Source organism: Populus nigra, chromosome 4 (genome assembly GCF_951802175.1).
Source record: "Populus nigra chromosome 4, ddPopNigr1.1, whole genome shotgun sequence".
In the NCBI taxonomy this organism is placed as follows: Eukaryota; Viridiplantae; Streptophyta; class Magnoliopsida; order Malpighiales; family Salicaceae; genus Populus; species Populus nigra.
The window spans coordinates 15,386,937-15,413,652 of record NC_084855.1 but is presented as its reverse complement, the minus strand read 5'-3'; the positions used below and the strand labels follow the sequence as shown (position 1 = coordinate 15,413,652).

At 33.6% G+C, this 26,716-nt stretch overlaps 3 protein-coding genes across 11 annotated transcripts; 2 read left to right on the top strand and 1 right to left on the bottom strand.

Annotated features, from left to right (window-relative positions):
* Positions 1 to 7,789: 7,789 nt before the first annotated feature.
* Positions 7,790 to 9,845, top strand: LOC133692335 (WRKY transcription factor 23-like). 2 transcript variants are annotated; one of them, XM_062113203.1, is made up of 4 exons: positions 7,791 to 8,150; positions 8,319 to 8,515; positions 8,757 to 8,900; positions 9,026 to 9,845. In XM_062113203.1, the coding sequence occupies exons 1-4, from the start codon at positions 8,127 to 8,129 to the stop codon at positions 9,444 to 9,446; spliced, it is 786 nt and encodes a 261-aa protein (XP_061969187.1). In that variant the 5' UTR covers positions 7,791 to 8,126; the 3' UTR covers positions 9,447 to 9,845. The 2 variants fall into 2 exon arrangements, with proteins under 2 accessions (XP_061969186.1, XP_061969187.1); XM_062113202.1 differs by having other exon boundaries at positions 7,790 to 8,515.
* An 864-nt stretch (positions 9,846 to 10,709) lies between these two features.
* On the bottom strand, positions 10,710 to 19,519 carry LOC133692333 (flowering time control protein FCA). 7 transcript variants are annotated; one of them, XR_009841871.1, is made up of 16 exons: positions 19,205 to 19,519; positions 19,004 to 19,074; positions 18,660 to 18,738; positions 16,974 to 17,056; positions 16,822 to 16,873; positions 16,119 to 16,186; positions 15,588 to 15,654; positions 15,034 to 15,113; positions 14,860 to 14,924; positions 14,422 to 14,481; positions 14,031 to 14,325; positions 13,552 to 13,728; positions 12,877 to 13,005; positions 11,680 to 11,745; positions 11,399 to 11,596; positions 10,710 to 11,125 (listed from the first exon to the last, which is right to left on the bottom strand). XR_009841871.1 is itself a non-coding variant. In XM_062113199.1 (15 exons), the coding sequence occupies exons 1-14, from the start codon at positions 19,416 to 19,418 to the stop codon at positions 11,683 to 11,685; spliced, it is 1,524 nt and encodes a 507-aa protein (XP_061969183.1). In that variant the 5' UTR covers positions 19,419 to 19,518; the 3' UTR covers positions 10,710 to 11,596; positions 11,680 to 11,682. The 7 variants fall into 7 exon arrangements, 3 of the variants coding, with proteins under 3 accessions (XP_061969183.1, XP_061969184.1, XP_061969185.1); XR_009841868.1 differs by having other exon boundaries at positions 16,119 to 16,207; positions 19,205 to 19,518; XR_009841869.1 differs by having other exon boundaries at positions 11,399 to 11,486; positions 16,119 to 16,207; positions 19,205 to 19,518.
* A 1,103-nt stretch (positions 19,520 to 20,622) lies between these two features.
* On the top strand, positions 20,623 to 25,274 carry LOC133692261 (uncharacterized). 2 transcript variants are annotated; one of them, XM_062113076.1, is made up of 6 exons: positions 20,623 to 20,775; positions 21,226 to 21,545; positions 22,126 to 22,564; positions 22,950 to 23,248; positions 24,103 to 24,471; positions 24,819 to 25,274. In XM_062113076.1, the coding sequence occupies exons 2-5, from the start codon at positions 21,243 to 21,245 to the stop codon at positions 24,445 to 24,447; spliced, it is 1,386 nt and encodes a 461-aa protein (XP_061969060.1). In that variant the 5' UTR covers positions 20,623 to 20,775; positions 21,226 to 21,242; the 3' UTR covers positions 24,448 to 24,471; positions 24,819 to 25,274. The 2 variants fall into 2 exon arrangements, with proteins under 2 accessions (XP_061969060.1, XP_061969061.1); XM_062113077.1 differs by having other exon boundaries at positions 20,625 to 20,775; positions 21,265 to 21,545.
* The last annotated feature ends 1,442 nt before the right edge of the window (positions 25,275 to 26,716 follow it).

Below are 26,716 nucleotides of genomic sequence, written 5' to 3'. Positions count from 1 at the left end.
AATATTTCTTCACCTACACCCTTCAACATTTTTTTTAGAATTGGAATTCATGATTTTTTTCATTTTTTCTTCTAGGAGGTTATCATGTTTGCACGGTCCAACTGATGAGGTTTCAGTGGTCATACCTGGATTTACTAGTGTTTTATTTTTTTTAGGGTTCTTTTTTTTTTATTATTTTTCTCGATTTAATCATTTTGTATTTGGATTGTTAAGAATTATCAATCATTATTATTGTTATTTGTTTTCTATGAGATTAGCTCAACCTTATGACCTAGATCACAAGTTTGCAATGCTAACTTGGGTTGCTTTTTTATGATTTTCTTTTTTTTGTTTCTATCCTTTAACATTGGGTTGTCTTGGAATTGAGTTTCATGTTTTTCTCTCTTTTGATAAGTGTTATTTTTTTGGAGGTCATCGTTATCACTTTTTCTTTTTAAATTTGGTTCCTTTACGATCATTGCTTTTTTTTTTTGTCATCATATATTTAAATGAAATTATCTTATTGGACCCAGTGGGGTCTATAACTTGAGTCACAGATTGTTTTTTTCTTTAAAACTCACTAACAATGTTTCAATATTATTTTTTTAAGTTAAAATTTTTTTGTCCTGACTCGTGGCAAAGCGTGAACCATTTATATAGTTAACAATATATGTCCCATCAAATGATGTATATGGATTTTTTTTCTGATCCATAGAATCATTCTATCTCTTTTCACACACACACATATAACTTCAAAGAAATGAAGAAATAAATAATTAATTTAACAAAAAATAATCAAAGTTTTTACCAAGAGGCATATAAATTTTTTTTAAAAAAAAAGCTAAAAGAGATTAGTCTTTTATTGTGCACCAAGACACAATTCACTGTAAATTCAAATAGTGAATTGACCATTTTGTCATTCTCAAACAAAATCAATAACTAGTTATTGGAGGCAAAACAGTCTTTTCTATAAGGTCCATTTATCATTATCTTATCAATCAAGGACAAATCAACCCTTTAACATCTTAGATGTACAGGGAAATAACTTAAATACTCTTAAAAAATTGTAGTCCAAGGGCTTTTCAAACTTTAATGCTTTGATTGCACAATAACATCGCTACATTATCCTTAAAAGCAAAAAATGAAGAAGAAAGTAAAACTAACATCGATGAGTTTTTTTATATTTTCATCATGGTTTTTTTAGTTATAATCAATTTGAATGAGTGACAATTCAATCTTTTCACAAATATAAAAATAATTAAAAAAAAATTAGAGTTGCTAGCGAGTGTTACACACGCACCTACACTTTTTGGGTGGTGCATGAAGCGTCTCTCGAGGGTCTATGGTGGCACTGGAAGCATTACGTCATCTTTTTCACAATGGTCAGGCATGAGTATATGATGGAACAACGGTTGGGTTCAAGAGGATTTTTTTTTCCATCCTTTTCTCTCCTCCTCACCTTGAATTTCATGCAATCCTTTTCAAAAGTTAAATGTGTCCTATCAGTTTGTATTTGTATCAATTTTGATCTTTATTTTTTTGATTTTTTTTATTTTGCTTCTAATGCTTTTTTAAGTTGATTTTTTTTTCAATTTTGTCCCTCAAATTTTATTTCATTTAGTTTGGTCTCTCAAATTTTTATTTCATTAAATTTTCTTATTAAGCTTGTTCCTCATTATTTTGATTGCTATTTCTTTTTTACTTTTTATTATTTTCTTGATTTATTTTGTTTTTCAATTTAATCCCTTATTATTTGCTTTCATTTAGTTTTTATACTAAATTTGATCCTCGTTATTTTGATTGCTATTTGTTTTATTTTTTAATTTTAGTTGATTATGAATTTTGCTTCTTGATTTTTTTTGTGTTTGCCTTCTATGGGGTAGTTTATAACCCTGCTCAGGAGTTTTGAGTATTAGCTCAATTTAACTTTGATATTTTTTATGTTATTTTTTAAAAGAATGATTTTTTTTTCAATTTTATTCATTGACATTATGTTATTAGGACTTGAGATTCGTGATTTTTTTTCACTTTTTTTTACCCTGATCTCATATTTCAAGTCGTAAATTAGTTAAGTTAACCGAGGTTGACTTAGTGTTTCCTTCGACATTTTTTTAAAATTATCTTTTTTTTAGTTTCGCCTTTCATGATTTAATTTGCTTGAAAGTTGATCTGCATTGTTTTATTTGATTTTTTTGCTTGGGTTATCCTAGTCTCACGAACAGGCCGTGAATTTGACACCCTTACTCGAGTTTGTTTTTTTATTCTTTTTAATTATTTTTTTAATTTGTCATTCAACATTTGCTTTACTTGTAATTGAGCTTCAGATTTCTTTTATTTTTCTCTTTATAAGGTTATATTATTCTTATTCAATTTTTATTTTATTATCAAATAAGATCTTCAAGACCTTTTAAAAATATTTAGAAGATATGTTTTTACAATATTGATACACATTTATTTTTTTATTAATCATTGTTTTTTTTTATTTTTATTAATTTTTTTATAATACTATTAAATTAACTAAAATTATTAAATTGATTTGAATCAATGACCGTGTATCATATTTTGAAAGACATTACTTATTTAAAGACACTGTCCTCACTTAAATATTTTTTTTATAATGGAAAAAATCTAACTCCACTGGCAGAACAGAGCGTACGATCGATCTATCTATGTATAAAATCTAGTCAGCAGAGGATAAGCCAGAACAGTAACGATGAGCAGCTAGCGGAGCCCGGTGACCACAGACAAGTAGATGAGGGTAGGGGTGGAGGATGGTGACATTGCACGACAAAACAAGATCACTTCATTGGATGGAATATTTAATTCAAATTTGCGTATTCTTTGTCTCTTTTTGAGCTCCCAAAAGCATCCAAGAAGCAACACTAGTCAAAACACTCGCCTATTATCTCTATGTCCTTGATTTTTTTTGAAGCAAAGCGGCATAGTGTTTCGTGATTATATAATATAATATGGTATTTTGGTGAGTTTAACTCTAATTAATTTAACATATGTTTATTTTAAAGGATTGTTGTGGTAACTAAGGAGGTATTTTTTTAGTTTAAACCTTGGGATTAGATTTATTAAAATTATTTGGAAAAACACTGTGCCTTCTGGCCTAGTGATAGAGGCAAAATTTTCTTGTTTCTGTCATCTGGATTTGTGATTCAGCGTGCATGCTTGTCGTTCCTGTGGTGTCTTACCTGTTTACTAGGCTTGTAGGGTGTTCAGTGGATCCCGAGATTAGTTGTGATGCGCGTAAGCTGGCTCGGATAAAAAAAAATTATTTGAAAAAAAATCCATAATCCATGAATAATTTTAAAAAGAAAAAATCATGGAAAAATAACTAATAAAGAGCACATAGTTTATTTTAAAAAGTATACTCATCATCATCATCATGTGTAATCATGCTGATTGTTTTTTTGTTCGCATCCGAAAGCGTGATCCATGAATAATTTATTAGATTCACTTCTCCTTTTGATTTTTCAAGAATTTACACATATTTGTGTATGATCATTAACTTGGATTAAATTAGATATATTCGTGTGTTATCATTTAAAGGCCGAAATAATATTATATTTTATGAATTTATTAATCATAATTATCATCTTGTCGACTCTGTAAGGAGTACAAATCAAGTCATCTATCACGTCATTGAGTTAATTAATTTTTTATTTTTAATGAAAAATTAAAAGGAGAGCTTTTGGAATTGTATTCTAAGTATACTTCTAAAAAAAAAAATTGAAATTTTGTTTTTATTTAAAATTTTGTTATTATTATTATTTTTAATACTAATATTAAAAATATTTTAAAAAATAATTATTATTAAACTCTCAAACATCTCAAAAAAATTGATTCTATTATATTCAAATTGAGTTAAACAAAATTAACTTGGTTTGAATTAAGACGATTACACTATATATTTTAAATATTAACTTATTAAATTAAACAAGTTTTGATAACAATGACACTATTTGGCTAAATTTTATAAGAATTTAGTCTGGAAAACTAACAGAAAATATACCTATTAAAAAAATTAAAATATTCTAAATCTTTGTGTATGCGTCTATTTATATGAAAATTTATTGACAAACTTTCCTTTTTTCATTCCTGAAAATAGTTTTCCCGTATTTACAAGTATATAATAATTATACTTTGTTTGTGGTGAGGGAGGGATTGGATTTACATATGATTCTCTTTTTGACGGTGATTAATCCGATCCTTGCGGCGCAGATAAGGCCACGTATGTGTTCGCAGGCACAGGAAATTGAGGGTCATCATGGTTTTCTATTGGTTGCTCTCCCAATTCATTTTGAAAAAAAAAAAAATAGATGTAAATAGAAAGAAAAATTATAAGTGAATATATTTTTATTATTTTTTATATATCATGACTTTTATTTTATTTTTCAAAATAAAATCTAAAAAATAATTAATAAGAAGCATACGATTGATATTGATTCGAACTCATTTGAATATCTACATTGAATTTTTGAACAATGAATCTAACATATTTAATTAAAAACTGAGTTTATAATTTATTTTAATTTTTTTTTATAAAATTATTTTAGTCTCTTAATTAAAATTGTGGATTTGACAGATTGTAAATTTGACAGGTTAACTTAGGTTAAATTATGTTATTTTTTATGAGATTATTTCGCTCTCATGACCCGAATTATAAGATTGATAAATTGAGTTAGGTTGTTTTTATGCTTTTTTTTAAAAAAATTAATTTATTTTTCTAATCTCATCCTTCAATAATGAACTAATTGAAAATTAAATTTCATGATTTATTTTAATTTACTTTCTATATGGTTATCTTGGTCTTATAACACAGGTTGTGAGTTTGCTAGGTTAACTCGGGTAATTTTTTTAAAAAATTTTTAATTGATTTTTTTTAATTTTATCATTTAACTTTCAATTAATTGAAAATTATATTTCATAATTTATTTTGATTTACTTTGTATAAAATTATTATAGTTTGATAATATGAGTTATGACATGTTAATGGGTCATTCAGGTTATTTTTAAACCTATAACTTACACTGTTTAGTTTTTTTATCCGTTTAAAAAAACATTTATAATATATAAATATTTTATTTTATGTTCAAATTTTTTAAATATACAAACCGCAGCGTAGCGGGTGTCAATGGTCCCGTGTGTGTATATATAAATACATTCAAATTCCAACAGTGTCTATTACCATCCTTGCTGGTGAGTGGTGATGTCAGGTAAAAAAAACATCTGTGATGCACCGTTGGATTAAACGCGTGAATCATGCCGGTGGATTTTGCAGGGCCCGCTAAATGAGAAGCACGTGTACGATAAAGAATGGCCAGCGGCCTGGGGAAAATTGATAGACACCGGGCCGTGTATCGTGGCCTAATTTGGTTACAAGAAAAGAAAGATTTCGTGGATTATTATTATAATCATCTCTTTTTTATTTGTTCCCTCATTCCTTTCTCTTCATCGAATGAAAAGGCTATAGGCTATAAACATATAAAAAGATAATTACATCTGTTTTAAAAAATAATATAAATTTTATTTAATAATATAAATTATTGAGTAAAAATAATTCTTTAATATGATATTAGAATCTTGATAACCAGGCAATCATGAGTTCAAATTTTACTATCCCTATTTATTTGATAAAAATTAAGCACAAAATAATGTGAACATGCACAAGTTTTAAACTTATAGGGTTTTTACTTGAAGGGGTATGTTAAAAAATAATATAAATCATATTCTGATATCTTATATAATAACTAAAGTTATTAGGTTGAGATAATTCTTTGATATTATATATTATTTTAATATATTTCTAAGTAAATTTTTATTTAATAACCTTTATCACTATATAAAAGTTAGAGATCTTCCGATCAAATCTTGAAAAAGAATTATAGTAAAGTTATTCCTATGGTATACTCCAAAACACGTTTAGATCTTTCTTTTTTTATTTTTCTTCCATGAAATGCATGCATTTTACAGTTTTATACATAGTACACGTGATAATTGTACAATTTTAATTTTTTTCTTACAAGAAAAACAATTAGTAACGCCTTCACCGGTATATATATATATATATTTTATTAATATAAATATTTAAAATAATTTGAACATATCTTAATTAATTTTACAGATTTTAATAACAAGATATATGCACATCCAAATTTAACTTCCAACGTCTTGTAAACTATATATAATTTCTATTAAAAAAAGAGAGAAATTAATGAATGTAAAAGACACCAGAAATGACGTGAAAAGACAAGTTAGATGGATAGATGGATAGATTAAGCAATATATATATATATATATATATATATATATATATATATATATATATATATATATATATATATAAAAGGTGAGAAACCAAATAATTGAAGCATGCAGAGGTGAGTTGGGAGTACACGCAAATTATGTTAGCGTGCGGTCCTCTCAGGGTTTCACCATCCACCACACGTGCACTTACTTTTTCCTGATCAGCATGATAGATCAAGAAGTTGTCAAAAAAAGAGAGTTGTGATCTTTTTGGCTCTTTATTTGTTTCTTCTTCTTCATCTTGTTCATGCTTTGGTGATTTTCATAATTCTCTGCAGAAAGAATGAAAAAGCAGCCGCTATCACCGGCCCTTGCCCATGAAGCATGCAACCATAAGCATCACAGTCTCATTTCTCACACCTTTTTATTCTGATTTTATTATATTTTCTTCATAGCAATGATCAGGCTCAGGCTCAGGGGAATTAAAAATAAAGAAGTTACATCAGGTTCTTCGCTTGCTGACACATCCACGTAGGACCTTCGGCCATTATTTATTATCTCCCATGCAGTCGGTTTTACTCTGAAAAAATCCACTCCGTGCGAGCGAGTTCTTATTCCCTTCTGAGGACCTCGAGCAGAAGTTTTTGTTTCCCCAACTAAAGAATTTTCAGCTTCCATGGCAGCTGATGCGGTTCAATTGTTTATCAAGCAATTAAATTAAAACATAAAGTGAATGTATAGCTTATATCTTGGTGGATTAATCAAATAGAACACGAGATGGTGGATTTATTAAATAAATAAATAAAACATTAGCATCGATCCACAGTATACAGTTAACAAGTATATCTTTGAAGACAGTGGTTCCTTTTAATTTACTATATTGAGAAAAGAAGGCCTACCACACCCTTTAATTAAACAAAAATGTAAATCTCAACTAACATTCATATCTCCTTTTTCTGACCTGACCTCTCCTCGATCTATAGTTAAATCAAACATGCTGATAGATTCTATATAGTAATGATGGTGGTAACTGTTTTTATTTTCATTTTTTCACAAGTTATTTCATCTTGAAAAAACAATAAATTATAATTTCTTAGTGTTTTTTTAATTATTTTAATATATTAATGTTAAAAAAAATCTGAATTTTTATTTTATTTTGATATATTTTTAAATAAAAAATTATTTTAAAAAACATCAGATCTTAAATACTCCTTTAACCATTATATATATAAGCATGGAAATAAAATAGTGCCAATCAGAAAACATCACTAACTAACAAAAAAGAAGTACTCCATCCATTCTTGCCTTTTTCAAGAAAAGAAAGCGAGAAAAAAATTGAAAAGAAAAAAGAAAAAAGAAAAAGAAAAAGAAAAAGAAAAAAGAAAAAAAAGAAAGATTCATCCCCGTTCACATGCATATTTGTTTATGCTAACACGAGGGAGCCGTAACTAGCATCTCACGGGGTTGCTCGACCCCGTTCACATTTCGAAACCGGTTACGATAAAATCTAAGTATGAAAGCCTCGACTACTTTGTTTGTCGGTTCACGACACCAAAGATTACATGCTCCTGCGTTGAATTTGACGACCGGTTCTGTTCTAAATCCGTACAAAAACTTGCCGGTCAATATTATCTTCCATTTTGCCATCTCACTCATCCATCCAAAGCGTAAAAACCTCACCATTATATTCTCCAACCCCAACAAATCCCAGCTTTTCTTTCACACCCCAAAAACACTCCTTTTCTCTCTGGGCTCACTTGTTCACCTACCATAAAAAAAAATCAGATCAACCCTACCCTACACTGCTGTCAGGCTCTAGAAGAGAAGAGGAATCCCACACTACTGTTTTCTCTTTTATTTTTATGAAGATTTTGGTGTTTCGATTTTGAGTTATGGAGAGGAAGGAAGCTGTCAAGGTTGAGAATTTTGTTGGATCTTCAACATTTAGTTCTACTACTGATCATGTTCAAACTAGTTATCCATTTATGCAGGGTTTTGACTTTGTTGATGATAAGAGCTCTTTAGGGTTTATGGAGCTACTGGGTGTGCAAGACTTTAGTCCTTCTTTGCTTGATATGATACAGGTACAAATACCATCCGTGCAGACTCCGAGTGCTCAAGTGGCTACAGAGGTGGTGGATTCACCACCAGAGGTGTTGAATCAGCCCGCTACACCCAACTCTTCATCTATTTCATCGGCTTCTAGTGAGGGTTTGAATGATGAACCTGCTAATAAGGGTGTTGATAATGAGGTAGAGGAGCAAGGAAAGACCAAGAAAGAGTGAGTTTTGAGTATTTTATGGTATTTGATTAATTTTTGCTTCAATCTTATGTTTTGGAGAGACCCATTTGAGAAAAGAAGATGGTTTTTTGTGTGTCTGTTTGGTGTAACGCTACAAACCAAACACTCCTTTTAGACTAGTGATCAAGAAAATCGAAGTGGATTTCTTTTTGTATTGTGGTTAATTAGAGGCTATACGGTTCTTCTAATTTGTGTGTTGGTTTTGTGCTTTGTTTTCCAGGTTGAAACCAAAGAAGACAAATCAGAAGAGACAGAGAGAGCCGAGATTCGCATTCATGACAAAGAGCGAGGTTGATCATCTGGAAGATGGGTACAGATGGAGAAAGTACGGCCAAAAGGCTGTGAAAAACAGCCCCTTTCCTAGGTACTAACTCCAATGCGAACTCTATTCTTCTAGCCTTTTACGCTCTTTGCTATTTGACTGCAGATTTGGATAAATCTTAGTCCAAATTTTAATGGGTTTGCATTGTCCATGTGTGTTTGATTTAGGAGTTACTATCGTTGCACCACTGCCTCATGTAATGTCAAGAAGAGAGTCGAGAGGTCTTTCAGTGATCCAAGCGTAGTTGTGACCACCTATGAAGGTCAACACACCCATCCTAGCCCAGTTATGCCACGTCCAAACTTTACTGGATCCACATCTGATTCTGGTTTCTCTTCCACTGCTGCCTTTGCCATGCCAATGCAAAGGACACTCTCTCTTTACCAACAACATCAAAGTCAACAACAACCGCCTTTCCCTCTTGTCAGCTTGTCGCCTTTGGGTTTTGGTTACAATGGAAGTGCTACAAATGCTGCTAGTTATCTACAATATGAGAAGCGCTTTTACACCAGCCCAGGATCTGCTTTACTTAAGGATCACGGGCTTCTTCAAGATCTCGTCCCCTCCCATATGCTGAAGGAAGAGTAGAGGAGGAAATATGTCACTGCTTTGTAGTTTTCCTAACTGACCTTTCTAAAGAAGGTGTAGATGAAAAGCCCCTTTTACTGATATGGTTTCATGGTGTGGAATTTCTTGCTGACTGCGTTGCGGCCGTGATTTCTCTTGCAGTTGCACAAGAACTCTTAACACTTCATCTACTACGGGTTTTTAGCCATCATTCTCAGGACTAGCTTCTTACTGGCTTGGACCAGTTCTCTAGCCCCCCCTTTTTGTTTTTGGGTTTTCCCATACTTCTCTGTTTTATTTTCCTTTTCTCCCTTAGGTTGTATGTAGAGATAGAAGACCATGTGGAGTAAACTATGTAAGCTAGTAGGAGTCTACAGTCTACTTCTCCTTCAATGCTTTTACCCTCTCGTTTGTCTTTTACCATTTGTTTTTGCATTGATTTCTAGAGATAGTGTGGCAGTGAAGATTTTCGAGTGCTAGGGTTTCCTCATGAGGATACAGTTACTAAAGAAGCTTTCCTTTTTGTCTAGGAATCCGCAAAGCTATTTGTTTTTCTTGGAAAAGAGAATCCAATCGTGAGTATTTGGTGAAGATAATTAATGTGCTGTCCCTAAAAATGAACCGAGGGGTACGAAAGGGGAAGAATATCTTAACTACTCCATAGTCCATACCCAATTTTAGCTCTGCTAAGCGATGCCCTTTTTGTTCCTTTTGATTTTGATTGTTATGCCATGCACAGGCCATTCATTTGTTTGGTTCCTTGAAGACTGGTGAGCTAGGGAACCTAATAAAGCAATGGGGCTTGATCACTTTCTGTGGTTCTATGCTTCTGCACGTGATCTTGTTTTTCTGGGAATATTTGTTTCCCTGTTGGATCCCTTGGCATTATGGCGCAGCTACGAGAGGCGAAAATACGTGGTGTTGCTATCATTGTTCAGGATGCCGATAGTGGTGTGCCGTCACTCGCACCGAACCATTTTCAAAGAATTTTATGTCTGCCAGTCACAATTCATGCTATTTTCAGATGAACGTAATCACGATTTTACCCTAAAGCAAAAGTTGGCTGCAGAAAGTCGAAGAGCCCTGAAAGTTCTCAATTGTCCTCCTATCTGATATCCATCCACCTTCTATACCAAATGCTAACTTGTGGATGTTCTTGTTGGCGGTGTCATGCTAAAAAAGGCCCTTCATGAATGATGCAAGAAACCTTCATAAACCTTCTTGCCTCAACCTTCCATCAATAGTTATACGTTATCAGAGCCTTAAAAGCATACACATGATAACTTGCCATCAACTCAACTCATCATTTCATACAGCAAAGTGTACAGTTATAGAGGCACTTTGATTTACATGTTATTGAAGATTACATTACTCTTGATGACACCTACCGACTCAGTACTGAAGCTTTAAAAGAGCACACTGCTGCAGTCAGGGAGAGAATATCAGGTAGCAAAGCCCTTCACAGCAACGTGGGCCACAAACTCAGCAAGAAACAACTAAATTATGTAATTCCTGGAAGATTTACTAAGAATAATTCACCAAATACCCAAATGCATGCCATCTATGCTTTGCACTAGTTCTCCTAGGAATGCTACTTAAGATGCCTGATTTCCAGAAGTGCACATCCACAAATGGTCCAAGAGAAATGAATGGATAATGAAAGGAAGATGATAGCCTCAAAGATGTTTTTTACATTTACTCTGCAAGAGGAACATGCACAGCCATGAGAAATCTAGCGCAATTTGCAGAGATTAGATTTCTTTCCACTTTTTACTCTTCTATGAAAAGAAATAAAAGAAAACAGGGAAAAAAAAGTGAATTAGAAGGACATGCTGAAAAACATAATATGCAGCTTAATGCTCTTACTTTTCAAATATTATTACCAAAACTGGTAGGACACCAGAACACAAATTAGAGACAGTCCAATATTAAATGCCATAGATGACTGATATTTCTAGTATATTTTGGCTTACCAGAGGTCCACAGTTCTACAGAATAAGGCCATAAATCCAGAGCCTCCAAGACCTTCCAAGCATGAAATATGAAGCTTACAGCTAAATCCTGTTATCGGAAATACTTGTCAGGCTGACAATATTAGGGAGGCAGAACTCAGAAGAATAGATAAAACCAAAGAAATAACTTCAAACAGCCACTTTGAGCAACCTAATCTCCTGAAATAATTGCACAAAACAAAAAAGATTAACAGCCCAAAATACTACAGAGATCCAGTAAATGGAAGTTTAACACTGCATACCTGTTAAACACAGGAGGGATCAATAACAGGACTTGTTTCTGATTGTATTTGCACACGATCTAGTTCCTGCAAAAACAAGCAAAGTGAAATGAAGAAAGATTCTCCCCATCTACTCAATTGCAAGCGGTAGTTAATGATCCAAAAGATATGTACAGCAAGAAGCTTTAATATGAATAACATAGAGAGAACATACAAAAGAAAACAAACTTTCATTTGAGACCATGACAGAACTCTATCTTTCATCAGATTGGATGGCTAGTCAAAAACATTATCACGTCTAATCTTGGAATATTCCAGAAACTGAGAAAGCAAGGTGAATTTTACAACATGAATGTTAATCAAAGTACTTTAACCAGGTTAATTTGTCAATTTTGGAACTTGGAACGGAAATACTCATAAATCTAAACAGAAGACTTATAAAACCACATGCAAAATAAACGCAATCACTCATGATTGCTCTGATGATCACTGATCTTTGCCAACTATCAAAAGGCATTCTTCGGTTTTAGGGGAATTAAACCTAGTGTTTTGATACTTCAAGAGATCCAGAATAGCATGGCTTTTAAGCATCAAGCTATCGATTCAATAGTTTAATGAGAATAAACAATGATAGGAAATCTTCCAGTTTTGAATTGCCAATATAAGAAACTTCTGAAATATAAAGCCCAAAAGGAAGGATAAATTTTTTTTCCTGACTTGGCTATCAAAAAAATAAAAAAAAGTAAAGAATTTTTTTTTCCTGATGAGATCAAGATGGCTTTCCTTGGAGATGGAAATGACCCAATCCAACCGCATACATTCACAATTGTGAAGCAATTAATTGGCAGTTGCTTTTGTATTCTCGTGGAGACTACACTTAACATCAGTGCTTCAGCAATAGCAAAAAATGAACATAACCATATGCAACATAATGCACAGATACTTGACTAAAAGCAATGAGTATTAGTCCTGAAAACTAACGGCAAGTTCAACTTTCCAGATCATTATTTATTGAGGGAAGACATTCCAATTAAATTTCTTGAAACACTTGACAGACATTGAATTCTAGCATTTTCATGCCTGGTTAGTGGTTAATAATCCAACATGCAAAACAGCACTAGTAATAATATATAAACCCAAGTATAACAGTTTACTGATTGGCATAGACAGGGAAGATTGTTGGAGTTTCTAATGCAAGAGACACATCTCAAGAAGCACCTTTTGTGTTTGATCAACTTCCTCAGCAGAACAAACTGGCGAGAGGGAAGATTGCTGGTTTGAACCATGCAGCCTTTTCTCTTCCTGGAATTGTTGCAGAAATAAGGTGATCTCCACAGGCTTCTCCCACTGCAGGTCAATTTCAGATATATTGAATCACACCTTCTGAAATTGCGACTTTTTTTTCTCAGAACAAGTCATAAGATTTCATTAACTGCCAACTGATTTAAAACTAGTGATCATCAATGGTTTGGTTTGGATCAAGCTCAGGGTTGGGATGACCATAAAGCAAATCCAATTGACAAGGATGAGCTAGGCATAATCCACAACATCAAATCATCCAAAATGAAAACATCCAATGGTTTTTTAGTTGCATTAAAAAAATGACATTAACATATATCAGAACCAAATATTAGCAATACCTATAGTTAAACATCATTACTTCACGAAGTCTACTGACCTCATTGATTCCATTCCTAAAATGAAACCAGTCATCAACAAAATTCTGTGTACTGCCAGTTTATAATGGGATGCAATTTTTTAACCCTGATCCAACCAGGATAGGTAATGGAATTAGGTTGAGTTTGTAACTTGAATTGACTTCTGAGAAGAACCTTTTGAGTACCAAAATCAAGAAAGCAAGTGCATTCTGGTTAACAAAGGCAGATAACTTACTCTACTTTCACAGGTGATACAATTATAATAGTACTTGTATCCATCTGGGCAGGAATGCTCACTCCAATCACACTCTCCTGGATCCACGATTTGGGGACTGGGAGGCACTGCAGAGGTGACAGAATTACGACTAGCTGGTTGAATGTTTCCAGTCCAAGTTGGCTGCAGGAAAACATGCTGTTGCCAATTTTCATTTGCATTTCTAAAAACCAGTTCACAGCAGTATAAAATAAATGCAAATAGATTCAGAGGTAAATAGTACATCAGGAAAATGTCTATAGTACTTGTTAGATAGAATATAAATATGCTAAGCGAGATAATTCTACTACAGACACAAAGGAGTATCCTCCACTACTGGTTAGCCCATCTACAGATTTTGATTCAGAAAGGACAACCCAATTAATGAGTTAAAAATCTCCTTGCAACAAAATGACTTGAATTGTGACTCGAATGAGAACTAAATAAATGTTGATAGCTACCTCCTGCAGGGCAAGCTGTTGATTCTGCTGCTGCTCTAAAATTTGGGTCTGTTTATGTGTATCAAAAATTGCTTGTTGAGGTGATTGAAAACATTTCTCTGTAGCCTGCATATGCTGTAATGGCATCTGAGACAACTGTGAAGGTGAGTGCTTTACTGAAGAAAGTGGTTGCTCTGTGATATGAGGAGATGCAAATTCCTGTTTTGCTGCATGGGCAACAGCTTGTGGAACTCCAGTTGTTGAGGTTTGTTGCATAGAAAATGAAGCGTTAGGCAAAAAACACCCAGGTGCTGGCCTACAGCAAATAGACCATGAAACAGAAACTGAATCTCATGCATGCAAGTTAAGGCAAATGTACAAGGGAAAGAGAAATTGAAGAAATGAAACGCACCTGATCATTGGTTGTTGAGAGCAGGGACCAAAATTTGGACCACCAAATGCGAAACTGCCTCTGTAGAGAGAAAAAGAGACCGGTTAAAGTAGCAGGACAATGAGGCAACCCATAGGTGTCTTATATTGTTCAGATGGCTGGGTGGTCTTCCACTTATGCCAAAATAGAAAAACAATAAAAAAGAAAAAAACATAATTATTTTGTTGCGGTGTGGCATTGAAGATTCATCATCATAGACCAAACACAGCCAACTTGAAAAGGAAGAGACCACATACAGCGGACCATATAAAACCAGTCTCTTTCATCGTTACCATTTACTTTATGATTGACTTGCAACTTATAAAAAGCAGAACACAGGAGTATTTTAGCATGGATCCAAGAGTTCGTCAAGACATGTATAAGGACACAAGTAAAAAGGATGACAAAAGAATGCAAAACCTTAATTCTCCAGTCTTAGGTTTTTTGGGATCTGCAAAACGAACAATCAATGGCTGATCACACCCCTAAAATGACCAAGAAAAGAGAAGGAATGATTAAATATGATTTCAATGAACAATCAGAGTTCTGATACATAAAAGGTAATCAATCCCTTTAAGCAATCAATCACTTTACTCTCATGGTAAGAGTTCCATTTAATCCTTTGATTGCTGCCAGTGCCATATCTCTGTGAGCAAACTTAACAAATGCACATCCTTCACAAAACACAAGATCATCATGTCAGAAACAGCACAAATTAACAGCCAATACGACCATGGCATTTTCTCTAAATCTTCCCATATAATAACCAAAAGTAACTGAGAATGTAAGAGAGCAACACGAGGAGCTCATGGCATTATTTCTGGACTACAAATGAGATCTTCCACAGATCAAGGTTGATAAACATTTGCACCTACAATCAGACTCTACTGAAGTTCTTGCCTTTTGCTTTTCCCCTTATTTCAATTTTCCAGTAAATGACACATAGAAACCAGAGGGAAAATAACAATGATTGGAGTGTTTATTATATAACACTAGATAAAGCTGTGGAGATCTGTGGGTGAATCACACTACTGGGGAAAAATATGAAGCAGTATAGCATACATCAAATTCTGATATTTTGATTCTTATAAACATATTTCAGGGGATAAAATAGCTCTAGAATGACGAATAAGAGAGAGTGGACATACCACGACTTTGCTTCAGCTCATCACGTGCAATGTAGACATCTTCCACATGACCATATGGAGAAAATATCTGACATGGTAATCATTCATAGACAATCATAACACAAGAAGAAAAGGAAAAGAAAAGAAAAGAAAAGAAAAGACATATTGTGTTTAAAGCCAAGTTTTGAAAAAGTCATGTACATGCACTCCAGCAGTTGATGCACGCATGCATTCACATGATATTTACTTTAAGGTAATATAGCTACATTAACATGCAATCTCCAAGAGTACAAAGATACTGTTACCTATGCACTGCATATAATCACATACAGCAGCATGAAAGCCGCAGCCATTGTTTTTACCTTCTGAAACATTTTAAACCGATATCATTCATTTGCATACACTGCTTTTCAATGTAATGCTTATACATCTGCAGCTGTCACTTGCCCACAGTGGCGTATAAAAAAAACACAGTAGCAGTAGGACAAATAAAATTTATTTTATCAATGTAAGGCTGGAATAACTTGAATGCCCCACAACTCTGGTTCATACCTCCTCAATTTCCTGTTTTGAAGCCAGCTTGTTTATAGAACCAACATAGAGCTTGTCCACAAATCCCCCTACCATGGAACAACGGGGAACTAAACAACAGAGCAACAAAACAAAAAATAATGTCAAGAAAAAGAAAGACGTGATACACATTTCAGGTGACAAAAGCTTCCTGCATGAAAACCTGAGAGGCATATTGGCAAGACAAAGCTAGTAGTGATGTTCCCTCCAAGCAAGGAAAATTACCAGTGTGGAACCCAAAGCATATAACAGACGAATTTCTCTTTTTAAGAAAAATGAGAAAGAGATGCAAATGTCAAACAATATTTATTGCATGTGGGAATGCAGCATGTTGCTACCTAGAAGTATGTTCAAGTAAAGTTGAACAAGTTATTTATAATCATGGCCCTCTAAGGGCATTTAGTTCAACCATGGTTAGTCCTCAAGAAGCAGCACACTTGAGCTAAATAAAATTCTAATCTTTCCAGAAGGGCCGGAACTTCTTATGATTGTTAAGATAGAAATTGACGCTATTCAGGGAAAAAAAGAGCAGTTGTGCTGCATATCCATACATCTGCAGCAGAAATTAACTAATTGGATCTTTCTGGAAACCCCTCCTGGAGGAGAGTATTCTGTATCATTTAGCAAATGCATACTCATAAAAAGAACACCATTAACATAAATCATGAGAGTATCAAATGCTAACCTGGGCGTTCCCGTTCTCCATCAGCATATCTGACTTTAAATGGAGCCACTTCCTGAATAAAGAAAATTTGCAGAGCAATGAAATATCAAATTGCAACTAACCAACAGCAGCAGAACTTCTTATTCATCATGAATATCAACTGATGAACTCACCCCAGGAATCGTATGCTGATTATGCAAAGCCCTAATAGCCCTGTCAGCTTCCTCAAATGTCGCGTATTTCACAAAACAATATGCTGCAGAAATAAATGTGCACATGAAATTACTTTTAATGTCAAAACTTTTACACAGGTACATGAATTTCTAGAATTAGTGACATGTGGTGATCAGTGAAAAATAAAACTGAAAAACCTCAAAGACAATCTACAATGTTTAATGCTTTTATGTTTTCCCTACTTAAAACATGTCTTGGGATAATTACAGGTACAAAAAGTATCATGATTGAGATAGCAGTTCTCAAGTTAATGCAAAAGCAGCTTAGTATATACATAAGAAGGCACAGATCAGTCCACTAGATAGAAGACGGACTAGAGGACCACCATGAGTTATAATTGGAGGTTCCTGGGGTGCTTGTGAAGCAACATGACAGAAACTCATAAATTTCCCATAGCTAACAATAACAGCAATAGATGTCAGCAAAACTATCCATCTAGCATTGTACAAATAGTTGTATCAGTAACAAGTACAGTATCTGTTGATGTAAATTCAAACCTTGTTTCCATCTTGATTAGTAAGGTTTAAACTTCTTCCCACCCACCCTATAACACCTGAACTAAAGCACAGGCACTATCAAGTTTTGTGACAGCATTTCTACTTCTCTCTAAATGCCAAGAGCAAACATCTAAATCCCAAGAACTTCACTACAATTCCAGGAGTAGGAGAAAGGGAAGTGATTCAAACAACAAGAGATTGCAATAACAAAAATAAACAGTCATGAAAATCACAAATACAATGAAACAACAAGACACAGTCAACATATATCCTCAAGTTTGAAGAGTACATATTTTCAAATCAATAAGAAAAGAAAAACATAATTTCTAATTTCTAAACATCCATAGGCACCAAAACTAGCTTCTCCAGGACAGGCGACCCAGGCTGCACAAGTTTCCTGTTTAAAATGGAGTATCAACTTAACTATATAACCTATCAATCCTAACAGACAACTGATTATCATTTACTAAAGGCAACCCATTAACATTTGGTGACGTAGAAGTCCCCACTTTTGTGCCACTGGCCACACCCACAAGTATGCTTCCATATTTGCCCCCCTAATAGCTCAAGAGTGACATTTGTTGAAAGAAAATCACACGAAAGATGGAATTCTGAAAACATTTAGTCATGCAAGAGACCAATCAAACCGGCAACTCTAATTGTTCATCAATACTCAAAAAAATAAACATTCCACCTCAGACTAACACCAAGCTTTCAAAGATTTAATTCTTGTTTTTGTGTTTTCCCAGTGTTAACAGTGAGGATTGCCTATGTAGCAGCTACTTACACCAGGCATTTGATTTGGAACAAAAGTTTTAGAAATTAGACTGCCAACACACACACACACACATATGCTTTTCAAACTTCCCAGCTGTTTTCTTCTAACTGTGCATGATCATAGATAACACATGACCTAATTGGTAGCACAACCTCTCCTCTAAAAAGAAGTTGTAAATTAAAATCCTTCTCAAAATATCAAACAGAAGTCAGTTCTAGACCATAAAATTTTTTATCACCAAACTAACAAAAGCATGACATAAGCCTGTTGGTGATCCATTCAGAGCCTCAAAAGAGACATCGATACCAAACAAAAATTTGTAAAAGCTGCCACGTAAAAATTACAAGTACCTTGTTGTTGCCCAGTCCGCTTATCCCGGGGTAAAACAACCTCAACAACACTTCCATGTTCTTCAAACAAAGAGCGGATCTAACAAAGAATCAAAATCCGAAAGATCATAAGAATAATAGAAGCAGCATCTTAACTTAAAAAAATATATATAGTTATAAGCAGCATAGATGGGACACTAACTGCAATTCTTTTGATAAACCAGCAATTTTCTTGCTGCTTAGAACCTATGTAGTGTAAGTAAATTTAGTCTTTATTGCACAGGAACAACAAACACGATCATTTTTTGTGATTCAGAAACCAAAAACAAAAGGGCTTTGAAGAGTGAAATGGAATAAGCACTTACATTTTCTTCAGTCGTTGTTCTTGGAATTGGTGCGATATAAAGCTTTGCATTAACACCACCATCACCGTAATCTGAAGAGGAAAAAAAAAGAAAAAAACAAATTCAGTCAGAAAAAATCCGATTCCATAAAAGATTGGCAGCAGCGATACAAAACATACTGGAATTATTAAAGAGAGTGACTTTGCATGAGTGAAAGAGTACCTGAAGAATGGAATCGGCCTCTTTTGCGGCCATTGGGGCGGAATAATCCACCACTAAATGGCTCGTTAGCTTCACCACTCATCTGCTGATTAGAGTCGTAATTATAATGGCTGTGGTTGTGGTTGTTGAATTGGTTCTGGTCGGGGTGGTGCTGGTTAAAGTTGGGATGTTGAAGCTCGTGATGCCGTTGATGGTCTCCTCTGTGTCTTTCCATGATCAAAACCCTAAGCAAAGAATACTATGAGGCAGGACAGGTGAGGAGAGGAAGGCGAAGACATAGACCTCTCTCACACACTTGTATAATTTCTCTGGAGGGAGAGACTTGGATTAATGGCGCGTGCAAATCACGTGTATCATTCAAGTTTTCTGTAAAAAAAAACAAGTTTTATAAAATTTTGAAATTTTTTTATTTAAAATTTTTTATTTAAAATTTTATTATATTAATATACTGATATTAAAAATAAATAAAATAAATATTAAATATTATTTTTATATATTTTCAAATAAAAATATTTAAAAAATAACCACTATTATAATATAAAATACTATTTAAAAAAGTAATTTATCACTACTGATTGTAAAAAAAAAAAAAAACAAAGAGAAAAAAAGCTACACGGTTGGAAATAGTTTTTTGAATTGATTAATATTTACTTAATTTTTGTGATTTTTAAAATTTTATTTTTGTTAAAGAATGTATAATGAATTTTGTCCATCCCTAATTAAACCTACTCCTGTGAATGCAAAATTGTTAGGTATATTTAATTTATTATATTATCCATAAATTATATAAAAAAATCATGTTAAATGAACACCTTATATTATATTTTATTCGTGTCTTTTATTTATTTTTCTGATTTATGAATAATATGACAAACCAAGTCTAGCTAATAATTTATAATGTATTTTTTTTAATATGTAACAGTTTCAGTCTTTAACGAATTCATCTTTTATATATATATATATATATATATATATATATATATATATAATTTTAGCCTATGAAAAATATAAAAAGACAGTCCAAGATTTTAAAATTTTTAAAATAATCAGACAGTGGATAGAAAAAGACTATGAATGTCATCAAATTCTTATATATTTAGGAAGTGTTTGGTTTTATATTTAAAAAATATTTTAAATTAATTTTTATATAATTTTAAATTATTTTAATATACTAATATTAAACATAAATTTCAAAAAATAAAAAAAATATTATTTTAATATATTTATAAATAAAAAACATTTTAAAAAACAACATTCATATCATTATAATCAATGCCAAATCAATAACCAACAGCATTTAATTTGAATCAAATGAGGGAAATTTTCTCATGAGGTCTCCAAAGAGAGAAGCATGCCATGTCAGAAGCCCCCCTACCGTGCATCCGAAATTATGAGAACATCAGGGGCAAAAGAGAAATAAAATGCAAATCATAAAAACGATCCCTTCCCAGCCAACAGAGGGTGTGGAAAACCAAAACTAACCCAGCCCAGTAGCCCTAGTATTTTCCTTCTCTGCTCATCGGCGGCCAACGCAGTGGCTTCACTCTCTCTATCTCCCGCACGCCGCTCAGGTAAATGTTTTTCACCTTCTTCGTCTCCGATTTGCTTACTTTTCTTAAAATCGATAGTAGAAATCTGAAAGAAAAAAAAATTGCAGTTTGCTTCAAGGTCTCATTTACTTTGAGTTTTTTTTCCCCTCATCGAACACAAGTTTTGAATTCACAATAAAAAAGATAAACCTGCTTGTTATTTTGGATTTAGGTTATTTTTACTTCCCTAACTGCATCACATGTAATTATACTGACACAAAAATTTCTGTCTAATCACTTCCACTTGGCATTCAAGAACCAGGTGTTAATACACTACAGCAGTCGAATATATGAACAAGTTTAAAATTACTGTGAAATTTGTTAGTCATGTAAAAAGCAGCTTCAGCTGTTCTTGAATAAGTTTCCTGTTAACTGGTTGGTTAGGGTTTTTGTTTTTATTTGTGATGAGGTGTATCATTGTTTTTTGACTAGGTTGAGTTTTTTTTGGAATGGCAACACGGCCGAATCCAGATATTGATGATGATTTTAGTGAAATTTACAAGGAGTATACTGGTCCTCCGATTTCTACTGTCAGTAATGCACATGATAGGGAAAAGGTAAATAAAAGATCCCATGTGGACTCTGATGAGGAAGAGGAAACTCCTGACCCAAATGCTGTCCCAACTGATTTTACGAGCCGAGAAGCTAAGTTTTGGGAAGCTAAATCAAAGGCTACAGAGCGGAATTGGAAGAAGAGGAAAGAGGAAGAAATGATTTGTAAAATATGTGGAGAATCAGGTCATTTTACTCAGGTATTGCGCTCTGCTTCTTGGAAAACAAGTTGGTGAATTTTTTAAATGAGTGCATTGCATTCAAAGTGCACATTTATTTTTGAATTCTCTCTTTTATGTATAAAACAAGTCATTTATTTGTGATTTCTAATGGGATGGAACCTGCAATAACCATAAGGAAACTATGGTTTTGTATATGCTCTAGTGGCTCTACCTTTGAATCTATTTTGCCTTTATGCCATATTTACATGACAGCTTGTGTTTTTGTCCAGGAAACGAGCTTGGACATGCTTGAGAATTGAACTTGGTGCCTAAACTGAATAATGTTTTTAGATTAACTGTTGTTGGATGCTCTTGACTTCTAACTAATCATACCAATTTGATTTATGCTTCACTTCAGTGTTTACTTTTGGGGCACAGCATAAGTTTACTGCTTGAATAACACCAATTCACATGCACATGAAGAGGATTGCCATTTGGTTATTCTGTTCTTTTTTACTTGCACTATCCAATGTCAGAGGCTGAGTTGGTTGTATTTTTTTTTTTTTTATTTCTTTGATCTGGGATTGAATGTCGTGCCATATATCTGGTTCTTGTAAAGGGATGCCCCTCAACTCTTGGGGCAAATCGCAAGTCTCAAGATTTCTTTGAAAGGGTTGCAGCAAGAGACAAGCATATAAAAGCTCTATTTACTGAGAAAGTGATACAGAGGATTGAGAAGGACAACGGTTGCAAAATCAAAATGGAGGAGAAATTTATAATTGTTAGTGGAAAGGATAGGTTAATCTTGGCAAAAGGTGTTGATGCTGTGCACAAGGTAATCAAGGGGGAGGGTGATCAGAAGGGCTCTTCTAGTTCTCACAAGAGTAGATCTAGGTCCCCTGAGAGAAGTCCTGTTGGTTCACGGTTGCGACGCTCTGATTCCCAAAGAGGTCACCCACATGATACATCGCAATATCATCAGAGGTTTGGCAGACAAGATAAGATTATGGAAGACCATCGTGGGGCTCTGCATAAATTCTCAAGGGGTTCTCCACAAGGTAGGGACAGCATAGGATATGTTTTCGGCATCCATAGAAAACTGGTAATCCCATGTTCATAGTTTGTTAGGCCTCTGAAAGTTTACACGTACATTTGAAGAAATTGTTTCCCTAAATTTTGAGTTCTTAATGATGTGATGTATTGCTTATCATGTGTTTGCAGCAAGAGGTAAGTTCTTATCTTCAAGAATTATGTGTACGATTCTGAAGTATCATTCATTGGTGGGTCTGAAATCATTGGATTGTCTCCAAAACGAAATTATTTACTGAAAGCAAATTCGGACTTGTTTGCAAGGGATGGTTCACTATGTGAATACTAGATAGCATGTCTTATTAAAGCTACCATCTCGAATCCAGTGCTTAACGTACTCTTCATTTGATGAAGCTTATGGTAATGATGGAGGTAGAAGTCACTCAAGCCATTCTAAATCTCCTGCACGTCCCCTTTATGCTGGCAACTCGTATGGTTCACATGATGGTCATAGTCATAGCACAGCTGGTTTTAGAACTACAGGATGGGATACTGAGACGCGGGGGTCTGATTTGCAATCAGGCCATCGATTTGAATACTCTACTTTCCCTCAGACGTTAGAAGAACTAGAGCTAGAGCACAAGAGAGAGGCAATGGAACTTGCTAGAATTTGTGACAAGGAAGAAGATGATGAAAATTACAAGCATCGTGAGGTATTAAAACTATCTCAATATTTCTCTAAATGTTTTTAAATTGTAACTAGCTGATTCATGTTTCATTTGTTAAACATTATTTTGGTCTCAGAACACGTGTGTAATTAAATCAGGAGACTAGCTGTTCGATCTTTGGTTATTTGTTTTATGTGGTATCTCTCTTAACTGTTTGCTTCTTGTGGTTGAATCTTGTATATGGATAATTGATATAGGGTGGGAAGAAATCAGTAGAAACAGCAAGGAACAGTAATATAATGGCAAGGATTCTTTAATCTTGAAACCAAGCAAAACAACTTAACCTTCACAAAATTATTTAAAAAGTCTCATGCTAATCATATGGCTCTAAAGCCATAATTTCAGAAATAATTTTATAGAAGGTTCCTGCATACAGACTGTATGAATACCGTGTCAAAGATCATAGCATCTTCATTTTTGTGCTTTGTGGTGAAATCCTTAATCATTAAATGAACGAAATGAATCTTGTCTGTTCATAGCCATCTTCTTCTCTTTCTTTATCTTGTACTGGAATTATGTTAGAGAAGGTAATGAGGTTTATTGATGGGGAATAGAGACGGACAACCATGGAAATTATAATTTAATTATTTAGGAATGCTAATGTTGTAAAAATATTCCAGATGTCTTTCTTGATTCTCCATCATTTATTTGAATTGAGAAGATGAAATGTTCTATTAAGTTCGAGGGTGTTTTCAAATATGAAATTTTATTTTTTCTAATGAATTTGCTGTGTTGTGGTCTTCATTGTTTGTGCAAAACGAAAGTGTCATTCTAAATCTACTCCTCGCTTGCTATACTGTCAGGGAATTCTGATCTTTGTTTGGTCCTGTGGATTTTAGACTATCAGGGAAATTGGAGAGAATTACATGCAGAAATTAGCTATTCTAAGAAGCGCACACACAAGACAGTGGGAGGAGTTTCTTCAACAGGATGCCCAAATGCGTCAGCAACAGCCTCGGCAGCCAACTTCTGTGTCTGGTTTTGGTGGATATAAACAGCACTCTTATTCTGAATATGATGCTTCTTCAGCCACTCCTCATTATGCTGGAACCAGTTTAACCATGGATTCAAGGCCCAGATACTCAAATAACATGGAAAATTATTCTTCAAGACCTCATGATACATATGGTGAGTTCCAACATCCGAGGCGCGAGGCTTTTGGGAAAGCATACAATCGATACTAAATTGGTGTGCTGGAACTGAGTTTGGTGAGTTGACTCACTCTTTAATTAAGTTATGGAAAGTAGATTCCCTTTTTTCTTTTCTACCTCTAAATCTTTCTATGTTTGCAATCTCCTTTTTACCAACATTTCTGGGAAGTTTACGTTGAAACGATGTAGCTCTTGGGCTATGGTTGGAAATGATGTTCTAAAGCTTCAGTGTTTCACTAACTTAAATCATTGGTGCATAACGTTCTGAGGCAAGCAGCTTTTTAACATTTAGCAGGTCTTTGGTTGGGCAGGGGTAGGAGATGCTAGGATTGTTTTGTGGGTATATGCAAATTTTGTTATGCTTATCCTGCTCTAGTTTAAAGTTTGAATACAAAATTTTTCAGGGTCCAGATCATGGTCGTAGGAGTAATGCACAGTGGTGGCCCAGAACTAGGTAAGTTTGTCAGCTATCCTGTTGGCCTGGAGAGGGGAATGATCTGAGTCATCTGATGCACTCTTAGCATGCCAGTAGAATTGCTTCAATTTCAATTTAGCGGCCCAATATCTATTGGTGGGATGTGGCAATCATTTTCTTAGGTAGGTCTGGAAATGTTCGAGGTTTGCCAACTTCTGAACGGCTCAAATTGGCATCAATCAACTGCATTTTTGGCAGATTTTTCAACTCAGAGTACTGTAGTTTGCTGTTACATGCAATAGCGTTTCACATTTGCAGTACGTGCCAAGGCAGTATTGTATTTCTTTAAGTAGATAGAAAGAACATTTATCTATGTTTCTGTCACAATTTTTTTTCTATATCCCATGCTATAAAAATGGAAATGAACGCAGTAAAATTTCGATGATTTGGCATCCTTGTCTGATCTTAACTTTTCTGTGATAATTCACTTCATGATTGAGGGAACGATTGGGAACGCGGCTGCGGCTGTGTTCTCAAAAAATTTGAATTTTTTTTTACTGAAATTTAATATGGTTTGTATGTTTTGGATCGTTTTGATGTGCTGATGTTAAAAATGATTTTTAAAAATAAAAAAAAATATTGGCATGTATTTTGACATGAAAAATTATTTAAAAAACATCCACAACTACACTACCAAACACTCTAAATCAGTAGGGCTTCACTAGGTTAGGCTATATATACCTATGCCATGTACGGATAGGCGAACTAGCATGCAAGGTGGATTCTTCGTCCTTTTCTTTTTTTTTTCTTCTCTTCTTTTCTGCCGGATTTTCTTCATTTTCTTTGCTTCCTTGCCTCTCTTATTTATTGATTTGTATTTTTCCCATTTGCTTATTTTCACCCTTGTGTTTCTTTAATCTCTGCCTCACATAATAAACAAGCTAATGCTCTCCATTTTTATTTTTTTTTAGTAAACATGGAAAACCCTGAAACTTTTTTTTTTCTTTAAAGCATGCATAGAATTTTTATGGGGTAAATGCAGCCATTAGGGGTTGAATGAGGAGCTCCATTTCCAACTTTTCCAATAAACCTTTGCTGGAGTCCCTCGTTTGGTTTTTTTTTTACCTTCTGATGACTTTAAGATCATAACCAGGAAAGACTTAATGGAACGATTTTGGAATGTTGGATCACCCGAGTGCAGGCGACTTGTATCGGAAGGAAAGTGTATTCTTTTTTAAAAAAGAAAAAAATTAAAAAAAATAAACTATCCATGGAAACAAGATTTCACCTTTTAGAAAAATGCAAACGAAAAATAAATAATAAAAAAAAATTTAAGAGGCCTCAGTGTGTTTCAATGTGGCTTCTGAATTCTTTTTGTCCTTTATTATTATTTTTTTAATTTGATTGTGTATTTTTTTTTAATTTAATCTTTCCACTTTCCTTTGATTAATGATTGAATTTGATTAGTGTTTTTTTTTTCTGGTTTTTATGGTCTTAAAAAAATATCTCAAAGCTTTTTTTTTTTAATTTTATTATTTCACATTGTGTTGATTGATAATTTAGTTTGATAATTTGTTTTATATTGTTGTCTATGGATTATCATGACCTTAAAAAATTACCTCAAGTTAGTTATCAATTTTGTGAAACATAATACAGTTTTGTTATTTGCAAAAAAATTAAAATTAAAAACAAGAGGACTAAATTTAAGTATTCCTTGAATTTTTTTAGAATTTTTGAAAATTATTTTAAGTTTGTTTGGCAAACAAAAAAAATATTACTAGAAAATCAATAGTGTATTTGCTAAATATGCCTTAAATTAAAAATCAGAGGCCTAAAAAATATTTTAAAACTATATTTGGCAAATTCACCTTTAAAGATAATATTATG